At 31.3% G+C, this 13,577-nt stretch overlaps 1 protein-coding gene across 3 annotated transcripts; it reads left to right on the top strand.

Annotated features, from left to right (window-relative positions):
• The first annotated feature begins 652 nt into the window (after nucleotides 1–652).
• Nucleotides 653–11,094, top strand: LOC107606920 (DNA mismatch repair protein MutS, type 2). Of its 3 annotated transcripts, none has more exons than XM_088493613.1 (22): nucleotides 653–1,043; nucleotides 1,128–1,256; nucleotides 1,749–1,916; nucleotides 2,004–2,087; nucleotides 2,258–2,308; nucleotides 2,554–2,610; nucleotides 2,692–2,774; nucleotides 2,893–3,016; nucleotides 3,094–3,153; nucleotides 3,765–3,968; nucleotides 4,390–4,537; nucleotides 5,599–5,726; nucleotides 5,980–6,027; nucleotides 6,115–6,245; nucleotides 6,947–7,029; nucleotides 7,694–7,797; nucleotides 8,290–8,360; nucleotides 9,205–9,506; nucleotides 9,923–10,109; nucleotides 10,260–10,424; nucleotides 10,512–10,629; nucleotides 10,805–11,094. In XM_088493613.1, exons 1-19 carry the CDS (start codon nucleotides 753–755, stop codon nucleotides 10,078–10,080), a joined length of 2,424 nt encoding a protein of 807 aa, XP_088349739.1. In that variant the 5' UTR covers nucleotides 653–752; the 3' UTR covers nucleotides 10,081–10,109; nucleotides 10,260–10,424; nucleotides 10,512–10,629; nucleotides 10,805–11,094. The 3 variants fall into 3 exon arrangements, with proteins under 3 accessions (XP_088349739.1, XP_088349740.1, XP_088349741.1); XM_088493614.1 differs by having other exon boundaries at nucleotides 10,260–10,315; XM_088493615.1 differs by lacking the exons at nucleotides 10,260–10,424; nucleotides 10,512–10,629; nucleotides 10,805–11,094 and having other exon boundaries at nucleotides 9,205–9,577; nucleotides 9,923–10,043.
• The last annotated feature ends 2,483 nt before the right edge of the window (nucleotides 11,095–13,577 follow it).

The raw sequence follows: 13,577 nt of genomic DNA on the forward strand, positions 1-13,577 counted from the left end.
TTATTTTTTTTATGAAATTTTAGTGTTAATAAATAAAATTATTTTTTAGTATCTATTTTGTTATTTTTGTATTTTTTTATTATTATATTTTTTAATAATATTTTATTATTTTAATTAATAAAAATATTATATAATGTTGACTTTTTAAAAAGATTAAAAAAAATTCAAAGAAACTGTTTTAAACTTTTTAAAATTTTTAAGAACTATTTTGAAATTTTTTTAATTTTTTAAAAATTATTTTATATTTTATTCTATAGACTGATTTATCTAACTTATATACGTAAATACTTAACGGCTAAGTGTGTAAATTAACATTCGACATTAATAATTATAGTTAGAATTTAATAAAAAACAAAAAATTATATTATCTAACAAAAATATACATTTAAAAATTATTTTATATATTTTAAAATTTAAAGCTCTAAAATATTCCATTTTAAAAATGTCAAGACTGATTTGAATAATTAATCCTTTATTTTGCAACAAAACTTCAACTCCATCTCCATTTTCTTTTCATTTAATTTTTTCAACTCCACTCCTTTCCTTTGCCAAAAGAAGCCTAACTTAGATGAATCCGGTGCATGGTGCACCATAATTAGCTCGGTGCACCACAGCAGTGGCCCCCAAATTCTTTTCCTTCAACTCTTCAACGGCCATCCAAATTCCAAATCCATGGTGTTGTGGCACAACCATCACTTCACAATTTCTTCTTCTTCTTTTTCTTCCCCGCTAAACCCCATATCAACACAACCATGTTGCATAACCTTTTCTACCCTTTTGACTCCATTGTTGTAACACCAACAAAACCCATAAAGATGTTACCTTTACCTTGTTCCACAACCACTTCATCGTTCTCTGCTTTCCCATGTACCCTTAACATCATCAACAAATTCAACTACAATAAACTGATAATCATGGCAGTCCCACCTTCTTCTTCTTCTTCTTCCATTCACTATGATAGCCTCAGGGTGCTTGAATGGGACAAGCTTTCTGACTTGGTTGCTTCCTTTGCTACAACTTCATTGGGTCGTGAAGCTCTCAAGGTACCCCCTTTCTATGGTTTTCATTCAATTTTTGGTTTTTTGGTTAGATAGATGTTGCAATGTTAAAGGGTGTTGATTTGATAGGCCCAGTTATGGTCCTTGAATAGAACGTACGAGGAAAGTCTCAGGCTTCTCGGTGAAACCAATGCAGCAGTTGAGATGAACAAGCATGGAAGCTGTAGATTGCGATTTGGACATGTTGATGTTATGCTGGTTAGTTGATTTATATAGTTATGAGCAAGTTTCCAAAGGACTCACTTTGCATCGAATACCAGGCCAACTCACATCTTCATTGCCATTGGACGTGATGTGAGTCAGCTCGGTATGCCATGCAAAGCTAGTACATTTATCATTTCTCGATTCGATAGTTATATACAGATATGGGTTTGTAACAATATGATTCGATTGCAACAATACCAAGTTAACTTTGCCTGCAATGTCAATTATCAAATATTCAACCATTTCTGATTAGTATTCAATTTAGGAAGAAGGCTTTACCTAAAGATTGCATATGGCCCAAAATTGAGTAAGCATTGGGAAACTATAGCTGTGGACTGTATTATTGTGTGAAGTGATCATACAAGTAAATCTTTCAATGTAGTGATGTTATAACTGCTTCGTTGATTATAGCTCTTTAAATTTGGATACACTTTTCGTAAGTTCTGCTTTCTTTTCTGTGAAGTTGTTGATTTAAGATTCTTCTAGGTGAAAGCTGCTATTCGGCAAGGCAGGAGAAGTATGCCGGTTAATGGATATGAGGCAAGGGCTGTCATGGCTCTTTTGCAATGTGCTGAGACGTTGCAGGGTGATCTAAAAGTGGCCATAAAGGAAGACAAGGACTGGTATAGTCGTTTCATGCCTCTTACAGAAGTGGTAAATGGTGAAAGAAGTTCTTGGATCTATAAATTATGAATATTATTGAGTCTCTGATTGCTTTTTCTTACCTAAATGTGCTTGCAGATCATGGAATTTGTCGTTAATCGATCTCTAGTTAAAATGATAGAACAAGTTATCGATGAAGATGGCTCTGTTAAGGACTCTGCGGTTTGTTCTATATCTTTTGCAAGTTTCCATTTCCATCAATTACGCATCATTAAAATATTTAAAATGATAAGATGCAAACTTCTTTTAAAAAGTGGAGATGGCTTATCTTGCATCTCTTATTTCCTGCTTCTTTAATTGAATCTGACCATCATTACTTCTCCTTGTTGCAGAGTCCAGCCCTTAAACAATCACGGCAGCAAGTCAGAGTACTAGAGGGAAAGGTAATTCCATCTTACTTTTACTATGTTCTATAATGTTGGTGCTTGAGCTTGCAGTAACGGAGCAACCAATAAATTGAATGACATATTTGTAGTAGACCTTTTATGCTTTGACTTGGAGGATTGTTTCTTGTGGTTAGCGATAGCTCGTGATGGCCAAACATACTACTAAAGTCATTATTTTTAATTTAAAGAAGTCCATTTAATACATGCCCATTATTGTAAGATAGTTTGTTTCTTTTGTCCAGATACAACAGTTAATGGAGAATTTAATCAGGAACGAAAGGAGTGAATCATCAATTCTTGTAAGATTCACTAAACTGTAGTTGTACTTCTTTTCCTCCTGCTCAATTGTTTTCCTATTAATTTTATAATAATTTGAATAGGAAGTGAACAAAGTTGATGGAAGGTGGTGCATAAAAGTGAATTCTGGACAGAAGACAAGTTTTAATGGTCTATTGTTGTCCAGGTGCATAAAATTTGTCAGCATGTCTTCATCTATTCATTGCTTGCGAAATAACCTGTTTGTCAATAAAGATAATAGGCAGCCATAAAGTTCCATTCCTTACAGATTGTATCTTTGACAGTGGTTCAGGAGTAGGGAGTACTATAGAGCCACTTTCCGCTGTTCCCTTAAATGATGAGTTGCAGAGAACAAGAACTTTGGTGGCTAAGGCTGAGTCAGATGTGCTTTTGGCATTAACCAAAAAGGTTGTGAACATGATCCGATAGAGATTCTTCTGGTTGTTTTCTTTATTTTTCTTATGTTGTTATAATTTTTTTTGCAGATGCATCCGGACCTTGATGATATTGAAAAGATATTGAAGAGTTTGGTTCATCTGGATGTGGTAAATAATACCCTGTAATCTTGTAAGAGAAGTGGATCACCATTTTCTTGCTTCCGCTCTATGTTTCCTCTACTATATGCTTGTTCACATTTGAGAGATGCTCGTATTTTGCTTACTGATTTTCGACGTAATTTCAAATTCATGAACAAAATCTAATTCATAGAACAAGTCCCCTTTTAGTGAAAACACTAATAATAGCTGTATATCTATAAATTTGAAATTTGTAACATTGCTTTATTAAAGCATTATAACTTCATAATGACATGACAATATAAGTTGAAGACAAATCTTCCACAACATCATGTGTGAGTGTATGTATGGCCAGTTTATACATCTAGCTTAAAAGGTAATTAAATGGAGATAAGTCAATTGACTATATGCATAATAACCCTTTAAATTTACAATTTTCCACCATATAAGACATGAGCGATCATTTCAACGTAAACTCAGGATTTAGTGCCTCTACAAGGCTAGTGACCAGCTTAATTGTACAAATAGAAGACCTTACTACACTTGCTTTGGCAGGTGACTTCAGTTAATATCTTTGAAAATACAGTATAGACATGCTTACTATGTAAAAGATATTCAATCATGAAATTCATATTATGCAGATTAATGCTCGAGCGACTTATGGTCTTTCATTTGGAGGGTCAAGTCCTAATATGTTTCTTCCGGATTTCAATAGCCCTTCTAAATCTGAAGGCAATAACAAGGAATGGACATTGTATTTGCCAAAAGCATATCATCCTTTATTACTTCAAAGGCATAAGGAGAATTTGCAGAAGGCCAAAAAGGATGTAAACGTTTCTTCTTCAGTTAAGTCACAGAGAATTTTATTGTGTTTTCTTCTTTATTTGTGATGGAGAGGGGAGTGGCTTCCATTACTTGGTTCGGCCCTTCTGCCTTTTAGTAAACGGTCTTCCTTTTTGATTCAGTAATACTATCCTCTTTTCATTTTACACATACAAGTAAGACTAGAAAGAAATAATATATCACGGAGGGGAGAAACATAGGCTTCTTTCACTATACTTGACCCTTGGATGTAAGGACAAAATCATAGCCTTTTGTCAGGGGTTAACTAAATGAAGTGGGAAAATGGGAATTTGTTTGATAGATATGTTGCTTAACAGTGTTGTTCAAATTTTTCGTGTTATATGTATATAATTTATGTCCTTGTTATGCATCCGAAAATCGTTTTGGAGGTTGAGTCATGATAAATGCACTTCTATTTAACAGGCTGCCGCAGTGGAGAATGCCTCACCAGTACCAGTTGATTTTTTGGTATCTCGTAAAACTCGTGTTATAGTTATAACTGGTCCGAATACTGGTGGTAAAACCATATGTCTGAAGACTGTCGGATTGGCTGCTATGATGGCAAAATCAGGTATATGTTCTCCCCCGGCCGCTGTCTATCTCTCTTGTTTAGCATTCTTGTGTGCACATGAATAGAATCATTGCTATATCCTGTCAAATTAAACTTTGTACTATTGTTGTTATTTTGTTATTGCTATTTTCGTGAGCACTTAAACGGTTAACTGTTTGGATATGAGTTCTATCATATCTTTCCATAGCACTTACATCCTGTTCCAACTACCCGAACCAGACATGAGTAAACAGCGTGATTTAATGAGAAAGTTGCTTAAACCTTAGGCTATGCTATGTAAACAATATTCAATTGTGAAAATTATAATGCACTAAAAGTATTATGTTGGGATTTGTAATTAAAAGAAAAAAGGAAATGAAAATAAAAGCTTGCATTTTCTTTTACTTTTTTGTACTCATTTCATGATTTTGCAAAAGAAATATTGAAAACAATCACAAAATGTTGAAAATAGAAAACAAATTGAAAATAGGGTGGTATATTTTTAGTTAAAACTGAACAGGAACCAAACAAGCCACAATATGAGTGAGCTTATGAAACTAGACCAACCACTACTCTAACAATATGCAATCTGCAAGTATCTTGCTACCTTACATGGAACTAGCAAATTGGTATATGCTATAATATATAGAGATAGAAAGTGAGATTCAGAGATTGACATGTGTGCTAGGCTAAGTCATTCTCATCATCAAGTAATGTTAGCTGAAATAGATAAGTTGTCGAGTATTAGACAGTTATACTGGAACTGTAATCATGAGTGTCAGAGAAAGATTAAGCGAGAATTAAATACTACAAACTAGTTTCTTATGTTTTGTGTCCCTTTGTGGGTTTCAAAATTCTATAGGCATCTTGCTTCGCATCAAGCATGAGTAATTTGTTATTATACAATAACCTATTCATGATGATAGAATCTTCATTTTGTTCTCAATATCGTACTGTGATTCATGAATAACCTAATTTGTATTGACAATTGAAGCAGGATATTAAATGGAAATGATTTTTATGCTCACTCTGTTTGAATATTCATTGTAGCTTTTCATGATCTGAACCCAATCATGCCACAGGTCTTTATGTTCTTGCTTCTGAATCTGCACGAATTCCTTGGTTTGATTCAGTTTTTGCCGACATTGGTGATGAGCAGTCCTTATCACAGTCTTTGTCTACCTTCTCTGGCCACCTAAGACAAATAAGTGTAAGGAAAATGTTTTAATTTTGTAGAACTGAAATACCAAAGGCACATCCATGATTCAATTATCTATTTATTTATAAATTCACCTTTTGCATTTCTAAATAAATCTCTGTTTCAATCCATAATAAATCTCCTTAGCAAAATGAGAGAAACATTTGAGTTTAGGCTTGTCATCATTGTATTCATCAATCACATATAATTTACTTTAACATTTTTATAAGGAATTTTTGTTTTGGTTTTCTAATTTATCTTGCAGAATATTAGATTGCAGTCAACAAACCAATCTTTGGTGCTACTAGACGAGGCATGTGTTTTATGAGTTCAATTCAAAGTTCAAAATGAAATATCATATATGTGTCTGACAAATTTTATGACTGTTTGCAATTGTTAGGTTGGTGCAGGAACAAACCCCCTTGAAGGAGCAGCATTAGGCATGTCATTATTGGAATCTTTTGCTCAAGATGGTTCTTTGCTGACCATAGCTACAACTCATCATGGTGAACTGAAAACTCTGAAATACAGGTATTCATTACAAATGAAGACAAACTTTAAAACTTTGAATTGGTATATTCTGGATGATATTATCACTTGTAAAAGGAAAGGAAAAAAGAAAAGAAAAAAGATTGCAGGAGAACATAGCAATTCATAGCAACTCTCAATTATAAGTTATTATTAGTTCTTTATGCGTACTCGGTAGTCGATGCATTGCTGTTTTGTAATTTAAATTTAATACATTGTTGCTTTCAAAATTTTATGTTATCTACAAATAAAGAAAGATCCACATGAACCAAACATCAGTCTTTTGTTTGTATGATAGGTGCTCCTTCTCTTAACTAAATAACTTTGGTACACCTTCTGAGATCCCAACTTGAATTAAATGGATCTAGATATGGGATTATTTATGCAATCAAACAATAAAGGGAAAAGTTCTGGTTTTTCACTTGTAATAAAAGTTTGGTTGTTTCTAAACAAATGGCATAATATCATTCACTAATGATTTGAAACTTTTTACACAATCAATGAATTGAAATCCATTCTTTTGATTTACAGTTTCTGAGTATCTCTACTCTTCTTTCTTTTCTTATGAAGCACTAAAAGTGCATGTTATCCTTTGATATTTTCCCTCTCTTCTAATGTGGGGGAAAAAAAGAAAAGGGTTCTTATCTAAATTAAAAAAAAGTCTCAAGTTGTGTTAACATTTCTGAATGTTATTTCATGAGCAGTAATGAAGCATTCGAAAATGCATGTATGGAGTTTGATGAGGTGAATTTGAAGCCAACTTACAAGGTTCTCTGGGGTGTACCAGGTAAGCACTCCCTCAGCTCATGAATAACAAGAATGATTTCAAGTATTATTTTAAAATCTCAATTCAGGCTTTTAAATATATATATTTTTTTTCTTGATTTTATTTCAATTCCTCCTTCCGTTCTGTGTGTTTATGTTCATTTGAAGCATCCTAAACCTAGAGACTAATCTCGGAGGATTGTGATCCCAAAAGAGGGTTGAGATAATAAGTTTAAGCCAAAAAAAACAATAATGCTCCTTTCTAAGGTTTCTAATGTCTAAGGAATACGGGTATCGTTTTCACGAGGAATGATCTCGTTACATTTTTGCACTGATACCGGTGGTAATTCCAAATAGTCTTCTCACAGAATTGAGAAATACAAATTAAATAATCAAAGGCTATGTTGGTGCTAACTGCTTATAAATTACGTCATAATTTGGATCTGTTTGTTATTAAAAACTTGGTTTATTTTAATCTACATAAATCAAGACTATATGGTTCTGGTTATGTTAGTGGCAAATTTTCAGGCTAAGGAATTCCTTGATGTATGTTGCTTGTAAGAAGAAATTTATTAATTTTTGTCACCATAGGATGAAAATTTATGTTTTAGGTCAATTCTAAATGATACTCTAATGTAATACGTAGTAAATTAATCATCTAACTCAAGATGATGTCTTCATTGCAGGGCGCTCAAATGCAATCAATATAGCAGAGAGATTGGGACTACCTTCTGTTGTTGTGGATACCACCCGTAAGTTATATGGTTCTGCCAGTGCAGAGATTGATGAGGTATTTGTAATCGTAATATATAACATAATTGTAACACTAAACACATACTAATTTTCGCTATATATATATATATATATATATATATGGATTCAAGGGTTATAATGCATAATTGCATATTCATGGGGATTTGGCGGTTCCCTGTGCGGTGGGTATCCCCACCGCGTCCGAGATTATGAATAGGTGTGGTGTCTATTTTTATGAGCCCTTAGCGGGTCTCCATTTTGGTCCCCGTGTCAGGTAATCTCCGCAGGTACCCATCACGGTGTGTTTTTTTGCCATCCCTATTATCAGTGACCGCTATCTCCTTGCTTTAGTTATTCAATAACTAATATCTTTTCTGTTAATGTTATTTTAGTAATGTATACACCATTGATTTTGTTCCTTAAAACTTGATGCTAGAGCAGCTACATGTATCTGACATCAAGTTTTTGGGATTGATTCAATGTCCTACTGAAGTTTTGCCCTTCAGTGTAGCTTATTGTTTTTATGTAGGTAATAACTGATATGGAAAAGTTGAAACAAGATTACCAAGAGCTATTGGACGGTTCACGTCATCATCTGATGTGAGATTCTTTGCTATCCAAAAGTTAAATTAATTGCATGCCTTATCCCTCCACATACTTTGCATTTCATATGATGTAGTAGACAGCCGTTAATGGAGTAAGCTCATTCAATTGATATTGCATTCAATCATAAGTGAACCAGGCAGTCATATTTACATCTTTCTTTTTCTGGCATTGTTTCCTTTGATCATTGTCAAAATACTAAATTCTTGGAACAAGTCTTTCAGGGAGCATTCTTGTTTTGCATAATTGGAGAATTAGCCATGTTGTGTTTTGTGCAATGAATACCTTGCTTAATGAGGGACGATTCGTTAGAGCATTATACCATAATATTTAGAGATTAAACTATGGCTTATAATAAATAAAAGAATCTCTACTGCATTATACTAATAGATAAGTCATAACTAAATTTTATTGTGAAATATAATATTATTTATGAAAAATGTTATAACCAGAATCTATGCCTAAATTAATGGGACTAAGGATGATATCTTTTCATTCTAGCAACAAAATTCGTTTAAAAATTCTAGTTGTTTAGTATTTTCCATTATAGATCTTGTAGTAAGGTCTAGCCAAAAGCAAGAATGATGAGAGTAGAGAGAAAAAAGAAGAAGAAAAAGCCATATTTCCATTTAGACATGATGTCTAATAATTCAAAAATTTCATAGTAATTAGTTTTTAACTAAGTTACTCATCTCATAGCCACTAGCTACCACAAATCTTTCCTTGGCTGGTAACAATTAATCTCTGCAAAAGGAATTAACAAATTTTGCCATAGAATTGTAGCAAAAAGGAAACATATGAAAGTATATAATTAGAGCGTTATTTTCATTTGTAATTGTAGGCGCTCCAGAGAACTTTACAATAGTCTGTTGGACACGAAAAGGAAGATAACGGAACATGGTATTAATCTAAGATACAAAAAGATGAGAGATGTATCTGAGGCTGCAGCATCAGCGAGGTCCATCCTTCACAAGAAAGTAAGGCAGCTGAGTGCATCAGCTAAGCTACAGCCGCACAATAAAACCGGCAAGAGCTCTCAGTTGTCAGCAACCAGCAGCAGCCCTATTACCATAGATAAAAAGGAACCTACCATCACTGATAGAAAGGCTCCTGCTGTAAAAAATATTAACCAATCATCATCAGGTATATTCAAAGATAATGAAACATTATAGAAAGAAGAGGAAATTAAACTCTGATGAGCTATTTTATTTCAGGTTTGATTTCTTTGGATGTTCCTTTAGTTTCATTCAATTTTTAATTAGGTCTTTATTTTTAAAGTTTATAATTAAGTCCCTGTATTTACAAAAATTTTCAATTGACTCTGGCTTGGATATTTCAATTAAATCCCTACACTGCAAAGTTTTTCCAATCAGGTACTTCTAACTTAAAACTAAAGATCAAGACCATATTCTATACAAAAAACTTAGCAAAAAAAAAACGATATATCATCTAATATAGGGGTTTGATTGCTAAATCTTAAATTAGAGTAACTCGGTATAATTAGGAATAGTTTCATATGAATATTTACATAGTTGCTATTTTATCTATTGATGTTTCAGATAGGTCAAAGCTTCCCAAGGTTGGTGATATGGTACATGTCTCTTCGCTTGGTAAAAAAGTGTCTGTTTTAAAAGTCGATTCGTCCAAAGGAGAGGTGGTGGTTCAAGCTGGAAACATGAAGTTGAAACTAAATGTAATGGACATTCAAAGATCCTAGATGTTTGGCAATTACATGATCCGAGATAAGTAAGTATTGCCTTTATACGCAATATCACATATTGTGCCTTCTTGCTTTCTAGTTTCTAACCACATAATATAGTTTGTTAGCTAGTTACAACTTCACTGTTGCGGCGTAATTTGACTTCCCTGATGCTTGACAGTAATTTATTTTCACAGAAACTGTAAACCTCCAAGAAATTTATTTATATGCTTTGGTATCTGCTGAAACGGAGGTGAGTGACTTTCAGAAACTTCAGTTCCTTGATTTAGATGCATGCATCAGGAATTCCGGTTTTAAAATACTGTAAGCAGTGCCAAAAGTTGGTGTGTTAATTGTGCAAGGTACACTTTTGTTTTATATGAGTGTATACAATGAACTAAAAAGTAAACAAAAAATAACTACTCAAATTGGTCCTGTTTTCTTTTCAGAATGAACTGAAGCTGCAAGAATAGTAAACAAAGTATTATTTTTTTAAGAAAAATGATGGGCAACTGATGGTGTGTGCTTTCTTAGTGGAAAGAACAATGACAAGTATTCAGAATCATGGTAAGCTGAAAAAGGGTGTAGGTAATACCCTTTATTCGCTTATTTTGCTTTCACTTTTATTGAGAAATGCACCCTTCTTGGAGGGTTTGTTAGGGTCCTTTATTTTTGTTACACTTTGGATTTATATGATTACTAAGCTAAGCTAAGCTAGTTTGTTTGTATTGTTTATTTTTAGGCCTTTTTTGTAGAATGTAGATGGAATGTTTTTGCACCCTCTCCAAGACACTAACGGATTCCTGTTATGTGCTTTGGTTCCTTTATTCAAGAAAACTGCTCCATACTCCAATGGGAAGGTCGGTTGAGTCCATTTGAGTGGTAAAATATTATGACAATTGAAGAATGCTGTGTTCATGGGTTTTTGTAATTAGACATGTGATGAGACAAATCTATTGTACTTTTTAAGGTATAAAAAACTAAAGAAAAAAAGTTATAAAAGTGTGACCGAGTTCTACTTTCTAGACTTCATGGATGGCTGATACATATTTACAATACAAAAGCATGTTGAATTTTAAGATTTCCACAGTTCCACCAAGTTAGTGGAATAATTATTAATCCTTGAGCACAAATGGGTTGTTGAAAAGGGAAAAGCACCAGTGGCGGAGCTTGGAGCTTGAAATAAAATTTTGGAGGGACAAAAAATTTAACATAAAAATTTAATAATAATATTTATATTAAAATAAAATTTATAAATATAATTATTCTCTAAATTTGTTACTATAATAATATAATAAATAAATAATTCTACAGATAAAAAATATAAAATAGTTTATAATAGTATTCTTCGAATCTTTAGTGACTTAAAATTTTTAATAATTGAATTAGAACTAAATTTTTTATCAATTTATAATATTTATTGAATTTTTTATCAATTTATATAAATACAATAATATCAATATTTATTGAATATTTAATATTTTTTATTATATAAAAAATTAAATTAAATAAACAGTAAAATATAAAATAATATTAAATTAAAAATAAAAAATACCTAATTTTTTATATTTAAACTCAAAGGTAAAGTGTTTCTTGTTGAATAGAGAATTGCGAGATATGAATATCTTTTTTTATACTTATCTTCTTTAAGTCATAGTAAAATATTTGAGTCAATTAAACTATTTTTTTATAAAAAATTTAGAAGGGTCATGACTCCCCATTATCTTAACTAAACTCCGCCCCTAAAAAGCACGATAAGTATGTCCAAGTAATAGTACTAATTGCTTCTTTGTCTTCCACAAGTCTTGAACTCGTTTAGTATTCCATGCATACTTTTTTACGAGTGATTTCTTCTATTATTCATTATCTTATATCATATAAAGAATGTGAGACATAACTTGGTGGAAATAGTAGCATTTTCATTTCCTTCTGCATTATAGTTTGTTTGATTTTGTTTAATGCTCAATATCACGCAAAATTAGGTGCGCACACTTTCCAATCTCATGACATTAATGTACTTTGGTTTTTAAAGTATTTATTGTTGTGCTATGTCTCCCCCAATCCCACATATATATTATTCAACTGGATAACTTTATTGTTTTTTAGGTGTTGAATTCGTGTACATATAGGGTGTGTTCGTGAAATATGTTGGAGAAGATAAAAGTGCGTTTTAATGTTTTGAATGCTGTTCTTTGATGTTTGACAATTTTTTTACGTGATTCTGTATCCCAAAAGCTCATTCACTAGAAGTAAGACCTTCTACGTTTATTCAACTTACGTTTAGGTTTGTTGCTAGTTATTTATTATTTTAATTTTTTATAATATGTATTATTGTTCCTATTAAAAATGATAAATTAAATAAAAAAATTAATTATAAATAATAATAAAATATAACTTTTAAAAAATTAGAACCTAAAATAATAATAAAAATAAGATTATTAAGAATACTTAAAAAGGTACTAAAATATGTTATTTTATATATTTTTTAATTTCATAAATAAATATTAATTTTTACTATAAAAAATATTTAAAAATTTATCCATTTTTATATGTTATTTTTTATTTTATAAATAAATATTAATTTTTATTATAATAATAAAAAATCATAATATACTAAAATAGAGTACTATAAAAAAATACTATATAAAAAAATTAAAAAATATAAAAAAATTAAATATACTTAAAAAAATAATATTATAATTCAATATTATATTTTTTTAGTAATTAATTAATTATTTATCTAGAAGTGATTTTAACTAATATTATTCAAATAATATTTATTTTATTAAAATCAATTTTAGTAAAAATTGCCAAACATAAATTATGTTAGCACAAATTCACTTCTACTCAAAATCAATTCTACAAAATCACTTTCATTCAAACTCCAGTTTGTCCAACGTAAATCCAAACACACACCTAATGTTTCAACATCAATCAATAACAACCCTTATATCTTTGTACCAGATGTACATAAATTAATTTAAGTTGGTCAAATGATTAATTTACTCGTTTGTTTAAATAAGTATTAGAAATTTAAATTTCGTTTTATATATACAATAATTCATTAGTCGACAGACCTATAAATAAAACTCAAATCTACAAAAGACTAGTTTTTGATTTGCTGAACTGAACTAAAAGATACTGTGACAAATTAAAAAAAAAACACTATTTTTCTGTAAGGGAACATTTTCTATTTTTAACTCATCTAGTGCATCGATTGTGGATTTTCACAATTATATAAGGTAATTCGTAAGTGTAATTTAGTTTTTTGGTAGGTAGAGAATAAAGATGCATGTGCAGATGAGTAATGGCATTTTGCTATGAATATTCTGTTGTTCGCCATGTTAGCGGAAAGCTGCTTTAATTCGTCTTGGTTGATGAAAAGTCCACGCTAACAAATAAAGAAGCTATGATAACAGAGTGAAGTAGTGAACTATCAGTTTTAACAATAAAATTTTAAGGAAAAGTTTAGGCTAACAGTTCTATTGAAATCTGCTCAACACTTAATCAATAAA

This window comes from Arachis ipaensis, chromosome B7 (genome assembly GCF_059453495.1).
Source record: "Arachis ipaensis isolate K30076 ecotype BB chromosome B7, ASM5945349v1, whole genome shotgun sequence".
NCBI lineage: Eukaryota > Viridiplantae > Streptophyta > Magnoliopsida > Fabales > Fabaceae > Arachis > Arachis ipaensis.